The 15,969-nt window shown below is 55.3% G+C and overlaps 1 protein-coding gene across 3 annotated transcripts in view; it reads left to right on the top strand.

The window, feature by feature from the left end:
- LOC144730852 (kinase suppressor of Ras 1-like) overlaps positions 1-7,237 on the top strand; it is a 132,305-nt gene extending 125,068 nt beyond the window's left edge. For all 3 annotated transcript variants that reach the window (XR_013587871.1, XM_078611625.1, XM_078611626.1), the window contains one exon: positions 363-7,237. Coding sequence is in view for 1 of the 3 variants with exons in the window: in XM_078611625.1 (XP_078467751.1) it covers positions 363-369 (7 nt within the window). In the remaining 2 variants the exon portion in view is untranslated. The remainder of the gene's footprint in view (positions 1-362) is intronic.
- The last annotated feature ends 8,732 nt before the right edge of the window (positions 7,238-15,969 follow it).

The raw sequence follows: 15,969 nt of genomic DNA, 5'->3' as shown, positions 1-15,969 counted from the left end.
GCACGTCGTCACTAGAAGGGACGTGGCCGATGTTCAAGAATAATGACGGAGAAGCAGCCAAGGAATTGAACGCGTGCGAGAGGACTTACACCGCGGAGATGGAACGACGAAAACAGTTTGTGTGCAGGTGCTGGGTGGAGTGTTACAGCGCAGAAGCGCGTGAGATGGCCATGGCTTGGGCAAGCGTTCATATTGCAGTGGATTGACCATGGCTAATGATGATGTTGAATTGATTGTAAAAGCTGCCAAGGCTAGGTGGCAATCCTGGGAGTCTGACCATCTTGGCCTCCTAGTTGTCAGCCCTCGCACTGAGTGCTTCTCACTTGTGTTGTGTTCCTCCCGCTCTCCGTGTCTTCGTGCAGGGTTTGACGCTGGAGCTGCCTCGTCGCCTCCTCCTCCTCGCCAGGACCGAGCCGATCCTCGCCCCCAAGCGACCCAGACTCGGACTCCAATCTGGAACCAAATGCTCGTCTTCTGCCTCCAGTGCCACCAAGCCAATCCATTAACCACACCTATCCACCGCTCATCTTGTTCTACACACGGCCTCATCGTCGTTATCATCATCATCGTCGTCAGCCACGATCTACTGCTGGATGCAGACCTCACCCAAGCCGTCACCATCCCTAAAGCTCACGATGCCGCAATTGCGCCGCGCTCCCGCGCAGCAGCTGAACTCGTGACTCTATCTCCACGGCGGCCATCCTCTCGGCCTGCTTTGTTTTGGCCGCGCTGGCTCCCCGACGCGTCGCCAAGCGAACTGCCGCCGCCAGTCCGCGCCGCAGCTGCGTAGGAGCCGCGGTGCCACGTGCGGTGTTTGTGTGCGTGTCGGGCGGACACATGGCCTGTGCTGCGTGTTTCACTGTTGCCGCTGCCACTGTCGGCACTAAAGTGCCGCAGCCGGTACGTTCGGTTGTCGAAATTTACGTCACTCTTATTTTTATGTTGTTCCCTTTTTTTATTTACGTGAAGGTTTCATTTCGCTTGTTGGTGTGGAAATCAGATCCCAGTCTATATCCCTGCTGACCCTGCACAATAATCCCTGAGCCAAATGCTCCACCGGTATCTGACTCCACGTTCTCTCTCGTCGCCGAGCCTCGAACACCCACGCGCTGCGATCCCCGACGCCAACGCCAAACCCCGCACGCCTCCTCACCCCTTCGCCACCACGAACCATTGCGGAACCTCTTCCTCGTTTCATCCAGTTGAGGCAGGTGGCTTAGCAGCAGAGCAGGCGGCTCGCAATTGGAACGTCGCAAATTCAAATCCTGGTTGGTGGCCGCCTCGGCCCATCGTTTATTTATAGGGCAAGCAACTGTGGTCGTCCTATGGATAGACTCGCCCCCACCATAGGACTATGAAGTTGTGACGATAGGGCTGTAATTTGTAATTAGGGCGGAACACCACCTCAGTGCTCATTTGAGCAGGAAGTCATTTTTGACTTTATTTTGAGTTTATTTATTTAACCTGCAGGTGAGACATTGAGGAGACCAGAATTTGCAAGAGTAACCTGGGTCACCATCATGACAAAAGCAACCACGTGCATTCAAGTACAGCAGTGAAGCAAATAGACGGGAATGCAAAATAAACCACATGACATAAGAAACAAAATATTGCAGACAAAGTAATTGTAATTCATTCACAGTGCAACTAAGTTACAGAAACATTCAACAGTTGTATGCATGCAAAACAAAGATTGAGCTATGCACTTTTAAATGATCTAGATTGAAAACGAATTTATTTAAAACAGTTTTTTGTGTTTAGTTTGTTGTCTTTCCCCCGCACCTTTGATTAGCACGGTTGGCTACGTACGGTGCGAAAGAAGTTCGACATACATACATAGTCATACAGACTGTATGGGAAAATGCAGTTGGTGAGCACCTAATAAGGCTGATACGGTGTGATGAGGTGGCGGTGTGGCCAACACCGCGAATGGTAGCTCCTATAGGAGGCACGCACAAGCAGAGTGGCCCTTCTTAACACGCTGCTGGATGAGGGGCCTCCCCACGCCGTTTGTGTCATGGGGATTAGTTGAACACTGGTCAGCGCTTGCCCATATGCCGCAGCAGGTACTTATTTATAGCCACCTGCCTCGGGCGGCGCGGTTGGTAACGCCGGTGCCTCGTCGTAATTTCTCGCTCGGATTTGAGTGTGGTAAATGGATCCCCCCCCTCCCCGCCAACTATTATTTTTACGTAGGCGTGAGCGAAGGACTGCGGCGTGCACTCGAGTTACATTGATTTTGTGTTTTGAGCCGAGTCGTAACACCGTGTCGACGCTCGCACCAACACTGACTTGCACTTCAATTTCCTCGTGGCCCAGAGATCAGGAATGAACATGCGTCAGGCATCAAGCGCGTCACCATGTGGCGTGCGGCGCGCTTTCAAATCAATGGGTCCCGGAGCGCGCACACTTCTGTTGTAGTCGTTTAAGTTCAAGAGGTCATCGTGACGAATGTTTGTTGATGCCACCAGACGTCGCCGTCGCTGGCTCCGAGGTTGAGAGAAGCTCGGCGAGAGCGGCGAGTCTGTCCAGTCCACTGGATCCCAGAGCTGAGCAGGGTAGCTGCAGCGAGAAGGCCCCTGCGTTCACTTACCGACTCGGGCATCTTGCTGTTTAGAGTATTTGGCCTGCTATAAATTTCCACGTGATAAGCCACTTCGTTGAGTGATCATTTGTGGCCAGGTCGCTTCTGAAAAACCTATATAGCTCAATGGGCCTGAGCTGGAAAAATAAAAAATATGTTTTAGTTGAATGTAGAGTTTTTACGATCTCCCCCTGTTCTGCATGGGTCCTCCAGAATTCTCTGTTTCCTCCCATAGCGAGAAAAAACATAAAATGTAACTGGTATTGGCCAAAACATCCCAATGTGGAAAACTTACCCGGAAATTAAACAATATATATTATACACAGCAGTACCACCCTTTACTACAAAAACCTGACAGGACCCTCCTGAAAAGAGCCTTGAGACTCCGTGAGGCTTTCCTGGGATAACGAGCGTGATAAAAAAAGAAACAACCAGAATGCGAGATTGCGAGGTGATATCCGGCAGTGCTGCTGTTGCCACCACCACACTTTGCCAATGCTTCTGCCATATCCCATAGTTGTTGTTGCTGCCTTCCAAAGACCGCTCTTACAGTCTCATCAGTGTTTAGTTGTCCTACCTCAACTGTCGTTACATACGAAGATCTAAGTCTTCGTGGCCACAATTATGCCCTCCCTTCTCTATGCTTGCAAAACGTGGACCCTTCTGAAGGAACATCTGCACTGGTCTGGATGTATATATGTTGAGCTGCTTTCGCACCGTACGTAGTCAACCGTGTTCTTTGGTGGTGCGGGGGAAGGAAAACAAACTAAACACAAGCAGTTGCGTTTGTTGTCCTTCCCCCACACGGTTGGCTACGCACGGTGCAAAAGAAGTTCAACATATATACAAAAAGACAAAGATCCCCCGTATAGCCTTAACAGACTGTTGGGGCAAGTGCTGTTAGCAAGCACCTATGAAGGCCGTAACGGTACACGAGGGGGTGGGTGGCCAACACCACGCCCGGCCACCTTTGTCTCCCTAGTGGCGATTTTTACACACCACACTAGGTACTAATTTGAGGTTGAGTCGTCCTAGGGGAGGCCCAGGACTGGTTCAGATCATTGTCACTGGTGTTGTCCGTGAGCGGGAATCAAACTCGTGCCACCGGGTTCAAAGCGCAGTGCACTAACCGCTACACTACCGTTCCCCACAACATATACACATCACCATCAACACCATCATGTGCTTGTGAGCCATCCCCGAGGTCGCCGGCATCTGAGTGCCACTCCAATGCCCGTCTCGGTGACTGCTCCTCCACCCAGCACACGTGTCCTGCCCATCATTACCTCCTCTCGATGGCACATACAGCACTTGTGTACCACGTTATAAACCGAATCTCCCAAGTAGGTTACCCTATCATGCAATACAGGGTGTTTGAAAAAGATGGACCCGATTTGAAATCGCTATATCTCTGCAACCACGAAACGCCCATGAATGAAACTCTTACCACTTGAAAGGGTGGGACATAGAGTTTCCAATGATTACCGCTAGATGCCTCTCCCAGCGCACAAACAGCCCCTAGCCTCAGTCATTCGCAAGATGGTGACCCCACAACACAAGGGGCGTTTTGCGTTCTGCAGTTCAGCAAGACTGAATCCGTAGTTGCGGTGCAGCGTGCGTTTCAACTGCGTTTTGGCATTGATCCGCCAATGTCAAAGAGCATTCGTCGTTGGTACCGACAATTTGAGGAAACAGGCTGTTTATGTAAGGGGAAGAGCACGGGGCGACCACGCACCTCAGGAAAATGTGAGAAAAGAGGCGTTTGGGACAAATTCAACTATCGTCTCGATGTTGTCCGTACAGCAGGTGGAGGGCACATAGAGCATTAATATAATGGTTAGTAAAACTTTATAACTCATTAAACCGTTTGTAACTTTTTGTGTAATTGTAACATGTTGCCATCCTGAAATATACTGCTTTGAAATTGGGTCCATCTATTTTAAACACCCTGTAGAATTCCAAGTGCAACTCTACTCAGGCGCTCATTTTCTCATGGCCTTATTAAGAGTCCAGCTCTGTGACCCGTACACGAAAGTGCCCATGCACTAACGCAGCGGCACGGCTATATATATAGAGGGAAGCGCGTGCGTTTGAAGCCGTTGCGGTGTGCCGGTTAATCATCAATGCCGTGCGTCGCCGTCTCCGGATTAAATGTGAGGCTGCGCTGTTGGCTAGAGGACGCTTGAAGCGAGCGGGTCACTGGGAGTGGCCACGCGCCTCCCTGCTCTGGCGGAGGAGTCCCTGAAGACTTTGGTCCGGGCCATCTGGTTGCTCAGTGGCAGAGTGGGTGACTCACAATCGGAAGATTTTTTAGTTAAAATCCCTGCTTGGGGGTTGACTCGGCCGATTCGTCCCTCCCGTTAGGGTCAGTACAACGAGTTCCACTTTGTAGGGAAGTCAACAGTGATTTCCTATGGATGTACTGGCCCCTGCCATGGGAAGGTGGAATTCATGCCACTGACACAGTGCTGTGAACAGGACATGAACACTGCCTCAATGCTTATTTGAGCAGGAAATCACTTTGATTTAAAATGAAACACACTTACTCTCCAAAATTGGATAAGGGGAAGAATGAATTGCTGAGATAGACAGCGGTTGTCGATAGATTTCCTGTCACTGCAGTTCTATGTCACTAAATCAAGAAGTCCGGCTGGCATAAACAAAATTTGGCAGTTCATTTCCCAGCTGAGGCTCGACGCAGTCTATCCAAGAAAAATTGTACAAATTGCTGGGCAGTCAACTATGGCTCTCCTCTGGATACTATTGGTCCCTGTCAAAGGAATGTGAAAGTCAACAATGCTGCTGTCCCACAATTCTTCAGTGTGACATGACGGCGCGTCGTGTACCATGACGGGGAGTCACCTACCGGTGACGGTGCATCATATACCGTGATGGCCACCTCACTGTACAACTTAAACAATCCAATGGGGTCAATTGACTGATACTGCCCTGTGTCAATCCACCGCTTGATGAAGGTGTCCACACATCGTGTTGGTCACAGGAGCGGCTTGACCATACTTCACCATGCTGGACAATGCGGACTGGTGAAGTGGGGAGCCCAGGACCAGTTCAGATATCGCTCGCTTTTCTGTGACGGAATTCAACTCGGGTCCCCGGGTTCACAGCACAGCGTGCTCACGACCTTTCGGCAAGTTATGAGACCGCTAACCCATTGCTCGTGTTAGAAGAAATACACTTGCACTCGTTGATCTTTGAGTGGAATCACTCCCGTGTTGTGTGTGAATGGGTAACACTGTAAGAGTGATGTGGTCAGCCTCGGTCTCCGTGCGGAGTTACACTCGGCGACCCTTCACCGACGTGCCACTGATCATTACCACTGGGATCGTGTTCCCTGCGCTCGCTACTGCTGAGTGTTTGTGCTGCATCGGTGTCGCTATTGGGATGTATGTGTAGTAGGTTCAAATTAGGTGCACACACACGCAGCTTGGAGGCAACACTATTTATTAAACGGTAAGTAATATAACACTGTACATAAGGTGGTGACCACCTTCCTCAACTCACTAACACTCTGGAACACGACACAGACTGGACCAGGCAGGCAAGGGCCTGCCTGGCCCAGGACGACGACTCGGGACTTGACGACCGAAGATGTCTTCACCTTGGAGTACAGTACAACAGCCGCCTCGCTCTGCGTTCACACGCTTATATTTGGTTTGGCGTGGCTGGCTCCGCCCCGGCGTGGCTGGCTCTCTTCAGGCCACGCCTCCCTTCCCAGGACACGCCTCACTTCCCCCACCTCTGGGAGGGTCCGGATCCCTCCACCACGCGACCCCCCAGGCACCCCCTTGGGGCCCCCAGCCTTCGTACGGGCCGACACGGTAGTGACCTTTCTCTGTCACTACATATGTTCCGATGTTTCACGAAATGTTAGGCCTTTGCGTTTTGCCTCTGTTATCCTGAATAGTGACACAGTGGGTAACTGTAATTTTAATATACTTTAATATTTAAAATACATGAATTCAATGAATATTTAATTCGTCCGGAACTCATCGAAACTCTTTGCACCTGAGTAAGGCTCGTCGGCTGAAACGACCGATTTTTTTTCTTCCTCCGTATTTTAACCGATTAAATATTCAGGATAACAATAACAAGTATATTAAAAGCATAAACGCGCGCCGTTTGAAATCGTGGTGTTTTACCATTGTACACAATCATCGGATTGTGTTCACTGCACGCGTGTGCGTACGTACGCCTGTGTGTAGTCTGTGTGCATGTAAGGATAAGTGGTGCAGTGGTTAGCACAGTGGTGTGCATCATCAGTGGCTGGTGCTTTCTAAACTTGTCCTGAGCCTCTCCTAGAATGACTGAGCCTAAATGAGTACCGACCAGAGCTCCCCCGAGTGAAGGCCCTTCTGCCAGCAATGGCGTGAGTAAGCACTTGTAGGGCTGCACCTCTATCTTCCTGAAAATTAGTCTTTAGACTGGGCGAGGCTTCCTGGACACGTGGAGTAATTCTTATTTTATTTTATTTTTTATTATTGTGCTGATATGGAAAAAATTGCAATGCAATGATTTGCACGGATTCGCTCCTCCCTTTAATGTTCTGATTGTGCTTGAATTGAGCCTGCGTTCAGGGTTAGAGGTGAAATGTGTTCATGTGCGTGTACATATAAATACTGTGGTGCCGCTTCACTGAGCCACTGTGTTCGCTTGTGCGGCGCTTGGGGGGGAGTGAGACATTGGTGGTGGCCGTGTTGAGGATAGTGCTGATGATGGTTGATGGTGAGGATGACAGGGATGGTGAGTAATGGCGAGGATGATGGAGATTATGGTGAGAATAATGAAAATGATGATCATGTGGATGGTGAAAGTGATGGTGGCAGTGGGATGGCAGTGAGGGAGCTGAGATGGTTATTGGGGTATATATGCAGTGAGTGATACAGTATGCTGGTGGTGAAGATTGTGGTGATGGTGATTATGAAGTGAGGGATATTTAATAGATACTGTTCTTGTGGTAGTGGTTGGTAGTCCTGAGGGTGATGGTGATTGTGGTGGTGAGGATTATAGTGGTGGTGAGTGAGGTTGTGTAATGCAGGCGCAGTGGTTGACTCATCATCCCCCTGTCAATGAAATCGGTACCACTTTGTGGAAAGACAACAGTGACTGCCCGATGGATATCACAAGCCCCGACAAGGCAATGTGGATTTGTCACAAGTTGTTTGATCAGGGAGACACTTACTAATTTTTGCCCAGTCAAGAGAAAATACGTTGTATATTTTAAAAAGACAAACTGATATTGCGGCTGCTCCTGCAGAAGTAACACAACACACCCAAGCTGCTAACTTAATTCCCACGGCACGTCGCTGAACACGCACGGAATCGCATCTTAATTGAACCAAAACGAGAATGATTTGCACGGTTGGTAATTAATACTTAATCACGCAAACACGAACAGCGACACCGGCGATAATGGGGGCTCTGGCTCTTCTGGCTGGGTGCGCCGCGAGCCGTGTTGGAGTGGCCGTCATTTGCTCTCGAGTCTTAGGGGCTGAGAGGCGACATGAGGCTCTCAACGCGCTCTGTACTCCTGGGAATTCGTGTCTCATCAGCGCCGCAAAGGAACTGCAGGGAAACGTGGGGGTCGCCGTGACGCGTGCGGGCAGTCGACTTACTCGACTGCGCGTCGCGCACCACTTTACAGCGACCACCGCTTGCGATGCCACAATCTGAGAGTTGAGGGCTCTTGGATCGAACAACACACAAGGATGTTCAATGCAGGCACATTTACAGATTTAAATTAGTGATGACTCCATGAGTGAATTCTTGGAGTCATTATTATTTTAACGTGTTGTCATCAGCAATTTTTATCTCGATTGTGCCACTAACGTCGTCACACTGACAAAAAAATATTCATCCTATCCCTGGCCCTGTTTTCCTCTAATTCATATTCAGATGTCACAGTTTGGTTATGGCCTAGCTTAGCGAAAAACCCGTGAGAAAACCACTCGTATTGGGAGGGGGCCCCATGTGAGCACGGATTGGATGTGCCAGTGAAAATGGGGTCTCGGTGGACGTGTTCCCACTGGATTTCCATATCACGAGAGGAGGTATCCTTTCAGCACTCTCGCTGGGGAGCGCAACCCGTCGTGTTTGAGAAATGGCTCACGGATCGGGGATATCACAGACCTCTGGTCCACACACAGCAGAGGGCAACACCTCTCACTCGTTCTGCATATGAGAGTGAGGTTTGTTGCACGACAGTCAAACGAATATACAGGCGTGTCTGGCTTAACGAGCGTTATTTCTACTATAATTCGCTATCACGAGCAATTTGAATTAAACCCATTTCTTTTAAAAACGAGAAAATGTTTCGCTTGTTGAGCGGAGACCGATCGATACGCATGCGTCCCGTGGCGGAAGGTGGCGGACGATGGCCCGCAGCTCTTTGTTTGCCAGCTGTGCTGCGTTCTTTGTGGTGAGGGGTGCCTCGTGGTGGCCCTGTAATGGGAGGGTGGCGGGAGGAGAGCGGTGGTGTAACGGATAGCGTGCGATGCTACAAACCCGGCGATCCGAGTTGTGTGGTGCCACAGCGACGGGGCCGCTCGGCCGAGCCAGGGAGCCACCCGGCTTCCACCGCCGCACTGCCCCCCATCACCCCCCCCACATAAACACGCACCCGCACCCACGTAGGGCCTCGTGGTCGGGTCACCTACCCTGAGTTTTCACCCGAGGGCCCCCTAGGGGGGTTACCCCACGGTTTCTCAGGGCCAGGGAATTGGACAGGACCCTTCCCAGGCCAAGTAACACTGCGGCGCCGTGGGCGGATTTGAGATCGCACGACCACGGCGAGCTCAGAGAGCCCCGCAGTTAGAAACGCATACAAACACAAACACGGGTCAGCAAGGCAGATAGCTGGGATCAGGACCCGGGACGACTGATTGGTCGAAAGTTCAAAGGCCGGCGGGATCGCAAAAGAGCGGGAAATCCTAGGCTCAGGATTGGTCGAGAGACCAAGGCGGTCGGGACGGGGGCGCCTAGCCTTTGATGTGAATAGTTTAAAAGAAAACGCAGGGGCAGTAGGGAAGTCTCTTCTTCTGGAGTTTGGACACGGGGTCAGCGACGAAGGAGTCATCGGGCGAGCCGCTAGATTGTCTGCAGGACGATCTGAGTGCCGCAAGGTCACCAAGGACTACAGACGGTATCGTGTTGCGCGCCTTACAACACCTCAGAGCGGAGAGTAGGATCCGTAGGAGAGGGTTAGTTCCGGGTAAGGACGAGTAGGAAAGCGGTTTAGCAGAGAGCGCAGCATAGAATAGGGCTACACGGCACCAGAGTGTGGGTTAGAAGCGCCTTGCTGGCCCGCACACACACACGGGTGGCTCAGTTGGTTAGCAAGGGCTAATAAAATCTCGAGCGTAGTAACAAAACCGTGTTGTTGGGTGTTTTTGGAACGTGGTATTAGCGTGCACTGCATTCGCGAGTGTGTGGTCGTTGTATGCATAAAGGCCGTGGTCTCTGTACGATTGTGCGGGTACGGAGGTGTGTGCGTTAACGCCCGGGGAGAGCACTTTTGTGTGTTGGCGTGACTACGCAGCCGTGTGAGAGGAGAATCGTCCTTGTACGATATTTGGGTTGACGTGCACGCGCGAGTGGGGGAGGGGACGAGTCGTCGTGTCGGCGTGTGCCCCGCTTGCGTGTGCTCGTTACTTGCGTAAAGTGCGGCGCGGTGGTGGACCCCTGACCCCCGACCCCGCGGCTCGAGCGCGTAATCGGCTGCGCATTGTTGTACGGTTTGTCTCGCCCGCACGGCGGCGGCGGCTTGAGTCGTTGTGTCGGCGTGTGCCCCGCTTGCGTGTGCTCGTTACTTGCGTAAGCTCTCGGCGTGCGTAATCGGCGTACCCCAGGTGCGCGATCGTAACGTGAGCGGCCAGCGCGGCGCAGAGCGGCGCAAGAGTGGGTATCGCGTGTGGAGCTGTATGTGTGTGCGCGCACGTTCACGACGTGTGTAACACAGGTGCGCGATCCTAACGTGAGTGGTCAGCGTTGAGTGAGTGCCGTGCAGAGCTGGGTGTGGGTGTGCGCGTACGTGGTTAACCATGCCTGCTACGCGGACCCGCGGGGGAGGGGAATCCTCGGGCGACGGCTCCCACACCATGGGTGAGGAGCCTAGCGGCGGTTCGCTTAGCAGCGGGGGGGCGATTGATGATGTTAGCCCGGCCGTTAGCATTATCGAGGGAGGGATCTCGGGGGCTAGCGACCCCCACAAATTGGTGTCAGAAGCGGTACGGACCCCCGCGTTACCTCACGCTAAAATAAGACTAATATTTACCGGCCGGGGGGCCCCTTCGTGGAAGGCATTCGCCCGCAATCTCTTAGGGGCCAAGGAAATTAATGGATGGACGGACGCGCAGGCAGTACGTCAACTTAATATGAATCTTGATGGGCGGGCAGCCGATTTTGTAGAAGCGTTACCCGCGAGCGCACAGACACAGCTAGAGGAGCTGATGCGCCGACTCGATCAGCGTTTTGGCACACGTGACGAGGAGGAAGCAAAATCGGCCTTAGAGGCGCGCCGTCGCCAACCTGGCGAAGATCTCCGTGATTACGCCGAGGATGTGCGCGAGTTAACAAAGATCGCACGCCCGGGGTACGCAACTGAGGTTATTGAGGAACTGGCTGCCGAGAAAATCCAGCGGTACCTGTCTCGCACGGCGTGGTGGCAGCCAGACATGAGCTGCCCACGTCTTTCCTTTAACACCCTTGTCGAGCGCGCACGTAAGTGTGAAAGAATTCACAGCGAACGCGCGCAGCTCCGGGGGCTGGGACGAGAGCGCGCCATTGCGAGCCTGCTCTCGGAAGACGAGGAGGAGGAACAGGAGCTCGCGAGGACGGTAAGGGGCCGGGAAAGAGAACCTCCAGTGTCCCGCGAGACAACCCCGGGTTGGGTAGCTGGGTTACAGACCGGCATGGGAGATATAGCCGGCCAGGTAACCCAGGTGCAATCCTCCGTTGAGACCATCCGATCCGAAATGGGGGACCTACGCGCCACGGTGGGAGGGTTATCTGGGAGGGTGGCTCGACTGGAGGCAGAGTCGGGGCAGCGGCGTGCCGGAGGGGGGATAGGGAACGGACGGGGGGGCTCCTACGGGACGGCCCCCCGTGCGTGTTACCTGTGTGACCGGCGAGGGCATCTCGTGAGAGACTGTCCGCAGATCGCCCGCGCTAGAAACGCGCCGGGGTTAAAACCCCAACGCCCCCTAGAGAGTGGACCATCTGGGGGTGCATTCGAAGCGGTCCCGATGCAAAAAGACGGTAATAATGGCGAGCGAGTGATCTCCACACAGGTTCCAACAACAACGCCCACGGAAACGGTGACTCCTGGCGACTGGCTACGGGAGCTGGTGGCGGGGATCACGGGGGCCACGTCGCTGGTGGAAGGGGAGGTAAACGGAGTGCGTACCCGAATTCTGCTGGACACGGGGGCGGTGGCCTCGCTCGTGAGCGCAGCGCACTGCAGCGCGATCGGGGTCGACGTGCGTCACCTGCAGGCACCGGACCGCGCGCTGCACACGGCGAGCGGAGCCGGAATGGGGCTGCTGGGGAGAGCCACCCTAGAGGTCCGCATAGGCAGTCAGGTGTGCACCCAGGAGTTCTACGTGTCGAGTGCGTTGTGTCACGAGTGTATCGCAGGTACCGACCTCTTAGAACGGCTGGGACTCAACGTGCAACCCCGCCAGCGATGCGCCACCATGGAGAGCAACGGCGAGCGGATACCGTTCCTGGGACGAGAACCAACGCGCCCCCGCTTCGCACCTGTGGCCGCTATCCTGGCGACGGCAGTCACCATCGGCCCGCTCACCGAGATGCTGGTGCCGGTGGCAACATCCCCCACCGACCCCGCGCTCCGACCATCAGGAGAGGTAATGCTAACTCCTCACCCGGAGTTGGCAAAACGGTATGGGATAGTGGGATCCGCCACGTTGGTAAACGCAGATGGGGACCGATTGTTTATGCGGATGTTTAACCCCCACAGTACCCCAGCGATACTGCGGCGGCGCACCCCGATAGCCACCGTACACCCCCTGCACGCACGCCACTCTGACGACTCGGTGTTCGCACTCTAGGCTGAGGACCCCGGGCGTCCTGAGGGTGACCAGGACCTGGCATGGCGAGTCGGCCCGACTCCCCAAGCCGAGGTCGTTCCCCTGCTCGACGCGTTACATGTACCATGGGCGGATTTACCTAAGGGAGAGGCCGATCGGCTGCGCGAGTTACTGCGGGAGTATGCCGACGTATTCAGTGAACACGACTCGGACGTGGGTCGGACCGAACTTGTTAAGCACCAAATTGACACCGGTGCAGCCCGACCCATCAAACTCCCTGCGTACCGAGTGGGCGCACCCGAACGCGCCCAAATCAAAGAGGCAGTTGGGGACATGCTTCGCGATAACATAATTCAGCCCTCGGCGAGCCCCTGGTCAGCCCCAGTGGTACTAGTAACGAAAAAGGATGGGTCAACTCGGTTCTGCGTCGATTACCGTAAACTAAATGCAGTCACGCTCGGCGATGCCTTCCCCATACCCCGCATCGACGACACCTTCGACAGCCTCGCCGGAGCGCGATATTTTTCCACCCTCGATCTCGCGTCCGGGTACTGGCAGGTGGAGATGGCGGAGGAGGATCGGCCGAAAACCGCATTCACCACCCCGATGGGACTATTCGAGTTTCGAGTACTCCCGTTCGGACTCACCAATGCGCCTGCGACGTTCCAGCGGCTGATGGAGTTGGTGATGCGGGGCTTGCAATGGGAACAGTGCCTGATTTACTTGGACGATGTGATAGTGTTCAGTAGATCTTTGTCTGAGCATTGGTCCAGGCTTCGAGAGGTGTTCCAGCGACTGCGAGCGGCTCATCTCAAGCTCAAGCCACGTAAGTGTTACATCGCACAACGCGAGGTGGGGTACCTCGGGCATCGCGTCAGCGAGGCAGGCATGCACACCGATCCGGAGAAGGTACGCGCCGTAGTGGAGTGGCCACGGCCAAGGAATCTGACGGAGATCAGATCATTTTTGGGGCTCGCCACCTATTATCGTCGCTTTGTAAAGGGATTCAGTGAGATTGCACGCCCTCTCACCCAACTCACCTCCCCTAAGCACCCCTACCAGTGGACGGGGGCCTGCCAGACGGCCTTCACCACTCTCAAAGATCACCTCACCCACGCCCCCACCCTCGCTTTCCCCGATTTTACCACCGATTTTATTTTGGACACCGACGCCTGCAGCAGCGGGCTGGGCGCGGTGTTGTCACAGGTACAGGATGGGACGGAACGAGTCATCGCGTACGCCAGCCGGACTTTGAGTGGGGCCGAGCTGAACTATTGCGTGACCCGCCAAGAGTTGTACGCCGTAATTTTCGCATGCAAACAGTTCCGGCCGTATTTGTACGGCAGGAGATGTCGCGTACGCACTGACCATTATGCTCTGCAGTTCCTTCTTACATTCAAGGAGCCGCGGGGGCAGATGGCCCGGTGGTTGGCGCAGTTGCAGGAGTACAACCTGCAAATCGAGTATCGGGCTGGCCGGACGCATGCAAACGCGGACGCCTTGTCGAGGCGACCCACGGTGTTCGCCGAGACGAGGGCGGAGGAGGCCTGCCCGTGTTTCACGGGGGGACGCTGCCGGCAGGCAACGGACCCCCGAGAGGCCGCGGCCACTGACCCCCCCCCAGCGAGAGAGAGTGCAGTGTGCGCCACAGAGACCCTCGCAGGTGGCACCGAGGATCCCGTCGACCGCCCGGCAAGCGCGGGACCCGCAGCTCGGGACCCGATCGGACGGATCCAGGAGGACGTCGGCTGCGCCTTCCCGGGCCTGAACGACGAGCAGCTGAGACAGACCCAACAGCGAGATCCGGATCTGGCGGCGGTGGAGGCGGCACTGCGAGAGAAGGAGGATGCACTACCAGGGCCCTGGAGCGGTTTGTATGCCCGGTTGTGTGTGGAAAACGGGGTGGTGAGGGAACTGGCCGACGCTGGGCAGCCTGGGTGCATCTGCGTTCCCGCCCATGTGCGACCCCAACTACTACGACTGGTACACGACCACCCGCTCGGGGGCCATGATGGGGAACGGCGCACCCGGGAGACTCTGCGTCGCCAGTATCTCTGGCCTAAATTGGCGCAAGATGTGGCCGCCTGGGTGCAGGGCTGCCGGGCCTGTCAGCAGTGTGGGCAAAAGCCGGCGAGGTACCAGGTACCCCTGAGGCCGTTCCGAGTCAGTCGGACGAATCAGTTGGTCGGAATCGACCTGCAGGGGCCCTTTCCACGATCCCACCGGGGCAACCGATATATTCTTGTAGCGGTGGAGTACTTCACCCGCTACCCCGTGGCGGTGGCTATCCCGGATAAAACAGCCCTCGTAGTGGCCCGGGCCTTCGTGGAAAACTACGTACTTAAGTGCGGGATCCCCGAACGAGTCATTACCGACCAGGGTAGTGAATTCGAGGCCGAACTATTCCAGGCGCTGTGCCGAGAGTCCGGGATCCAGAAGGACCGAACCACGGCATATCACCCCCAGGCGAACGGGATGGTAGAGAGGATGAACAGACTCTGGCCGGGAAGCTTAAACGCATGGCGGCCGCGAATCAACAGGACTGGGACGAACACCTCCCCTATGCCCTGTTCGCCTACACCACCGCCGTTCACACATCTACAGGACAGACCCCGTTCCTAATGATGTTTGGTCGCGAGTCTCGCCTGCCCGCAGATCTGCTGTTCGGTGTCCCTCCGCCGCAACGGGAGGAAGGGAGCCACCCCGTGGAGCACTTGCTGGAGACCCTGCGAGGGGCCAGGGGCCGAGCCTACCCGCACGGAGAGGCCGCGCACCAGCGGCAAGAGCAGGGCGCCCGACCCCGTATGGAGCCCCCCTTCTACACTGCGGGCTCCGAGGTGTGGCTGTACACTCCCCGCGTCGGTGCCGGACAGGTGGGGAAGCTGACCACCTACTGGCGAGGACCCTGGATTGTGAGACGGCAGATCTCACCATGGACGGTGCTGATTCAGGGAGGGGAGAGGGGCCGGGAGATGGTGGTCAACATCCGCCGACTGAAGCCGTGGCGAGCAGCCCCCGAGGGGGGGAGCCCCGCCGTCCAAGTACCCCGAAACCCCGGGGTCCCCCCACCCCCCGTGCCCGGGGGCCTCGCGCAGTATATGGGCCCCACGGAGCCCCGGGCTCCGAGGGGCCCCGGGCGGGGCCGGGGGCGACGAGGACGGCGACCCTTAAACCCCACCGCCTCTGAGTTTGTTCCCCAGCCCGCAGGTGCCAGAGACCGAGGGGAGCCGTTGGAATGGAGGAGGAGACCACCGCCGGAGCCCCAGGAGACGGAGCCGCCACCCCCGAGGCCAGCCACAAGGGCCGGGCGAATCCCGCGGA

The sequence above is a fragment of the Lampetra planeri genome, chromosome 37, assembly GCF_965212315.1.
Source record: "Lampetra planeri chromosome 37, kcLamPlan1.2.h2, whole genome shotgun sequence".
NCBI classification, from domain to species: Eukaryota; Metazoa; Chordata; class Hyperoartia; order Petromyzontiformes; family Petromyzontidae; genus Lampetra; species Lampetra planeri.
The sequence above is the reverse complement of the archived record's forward strand: the minus strand, read 5'-3'. Positions and strand labels throughout refer to the sequence as shown.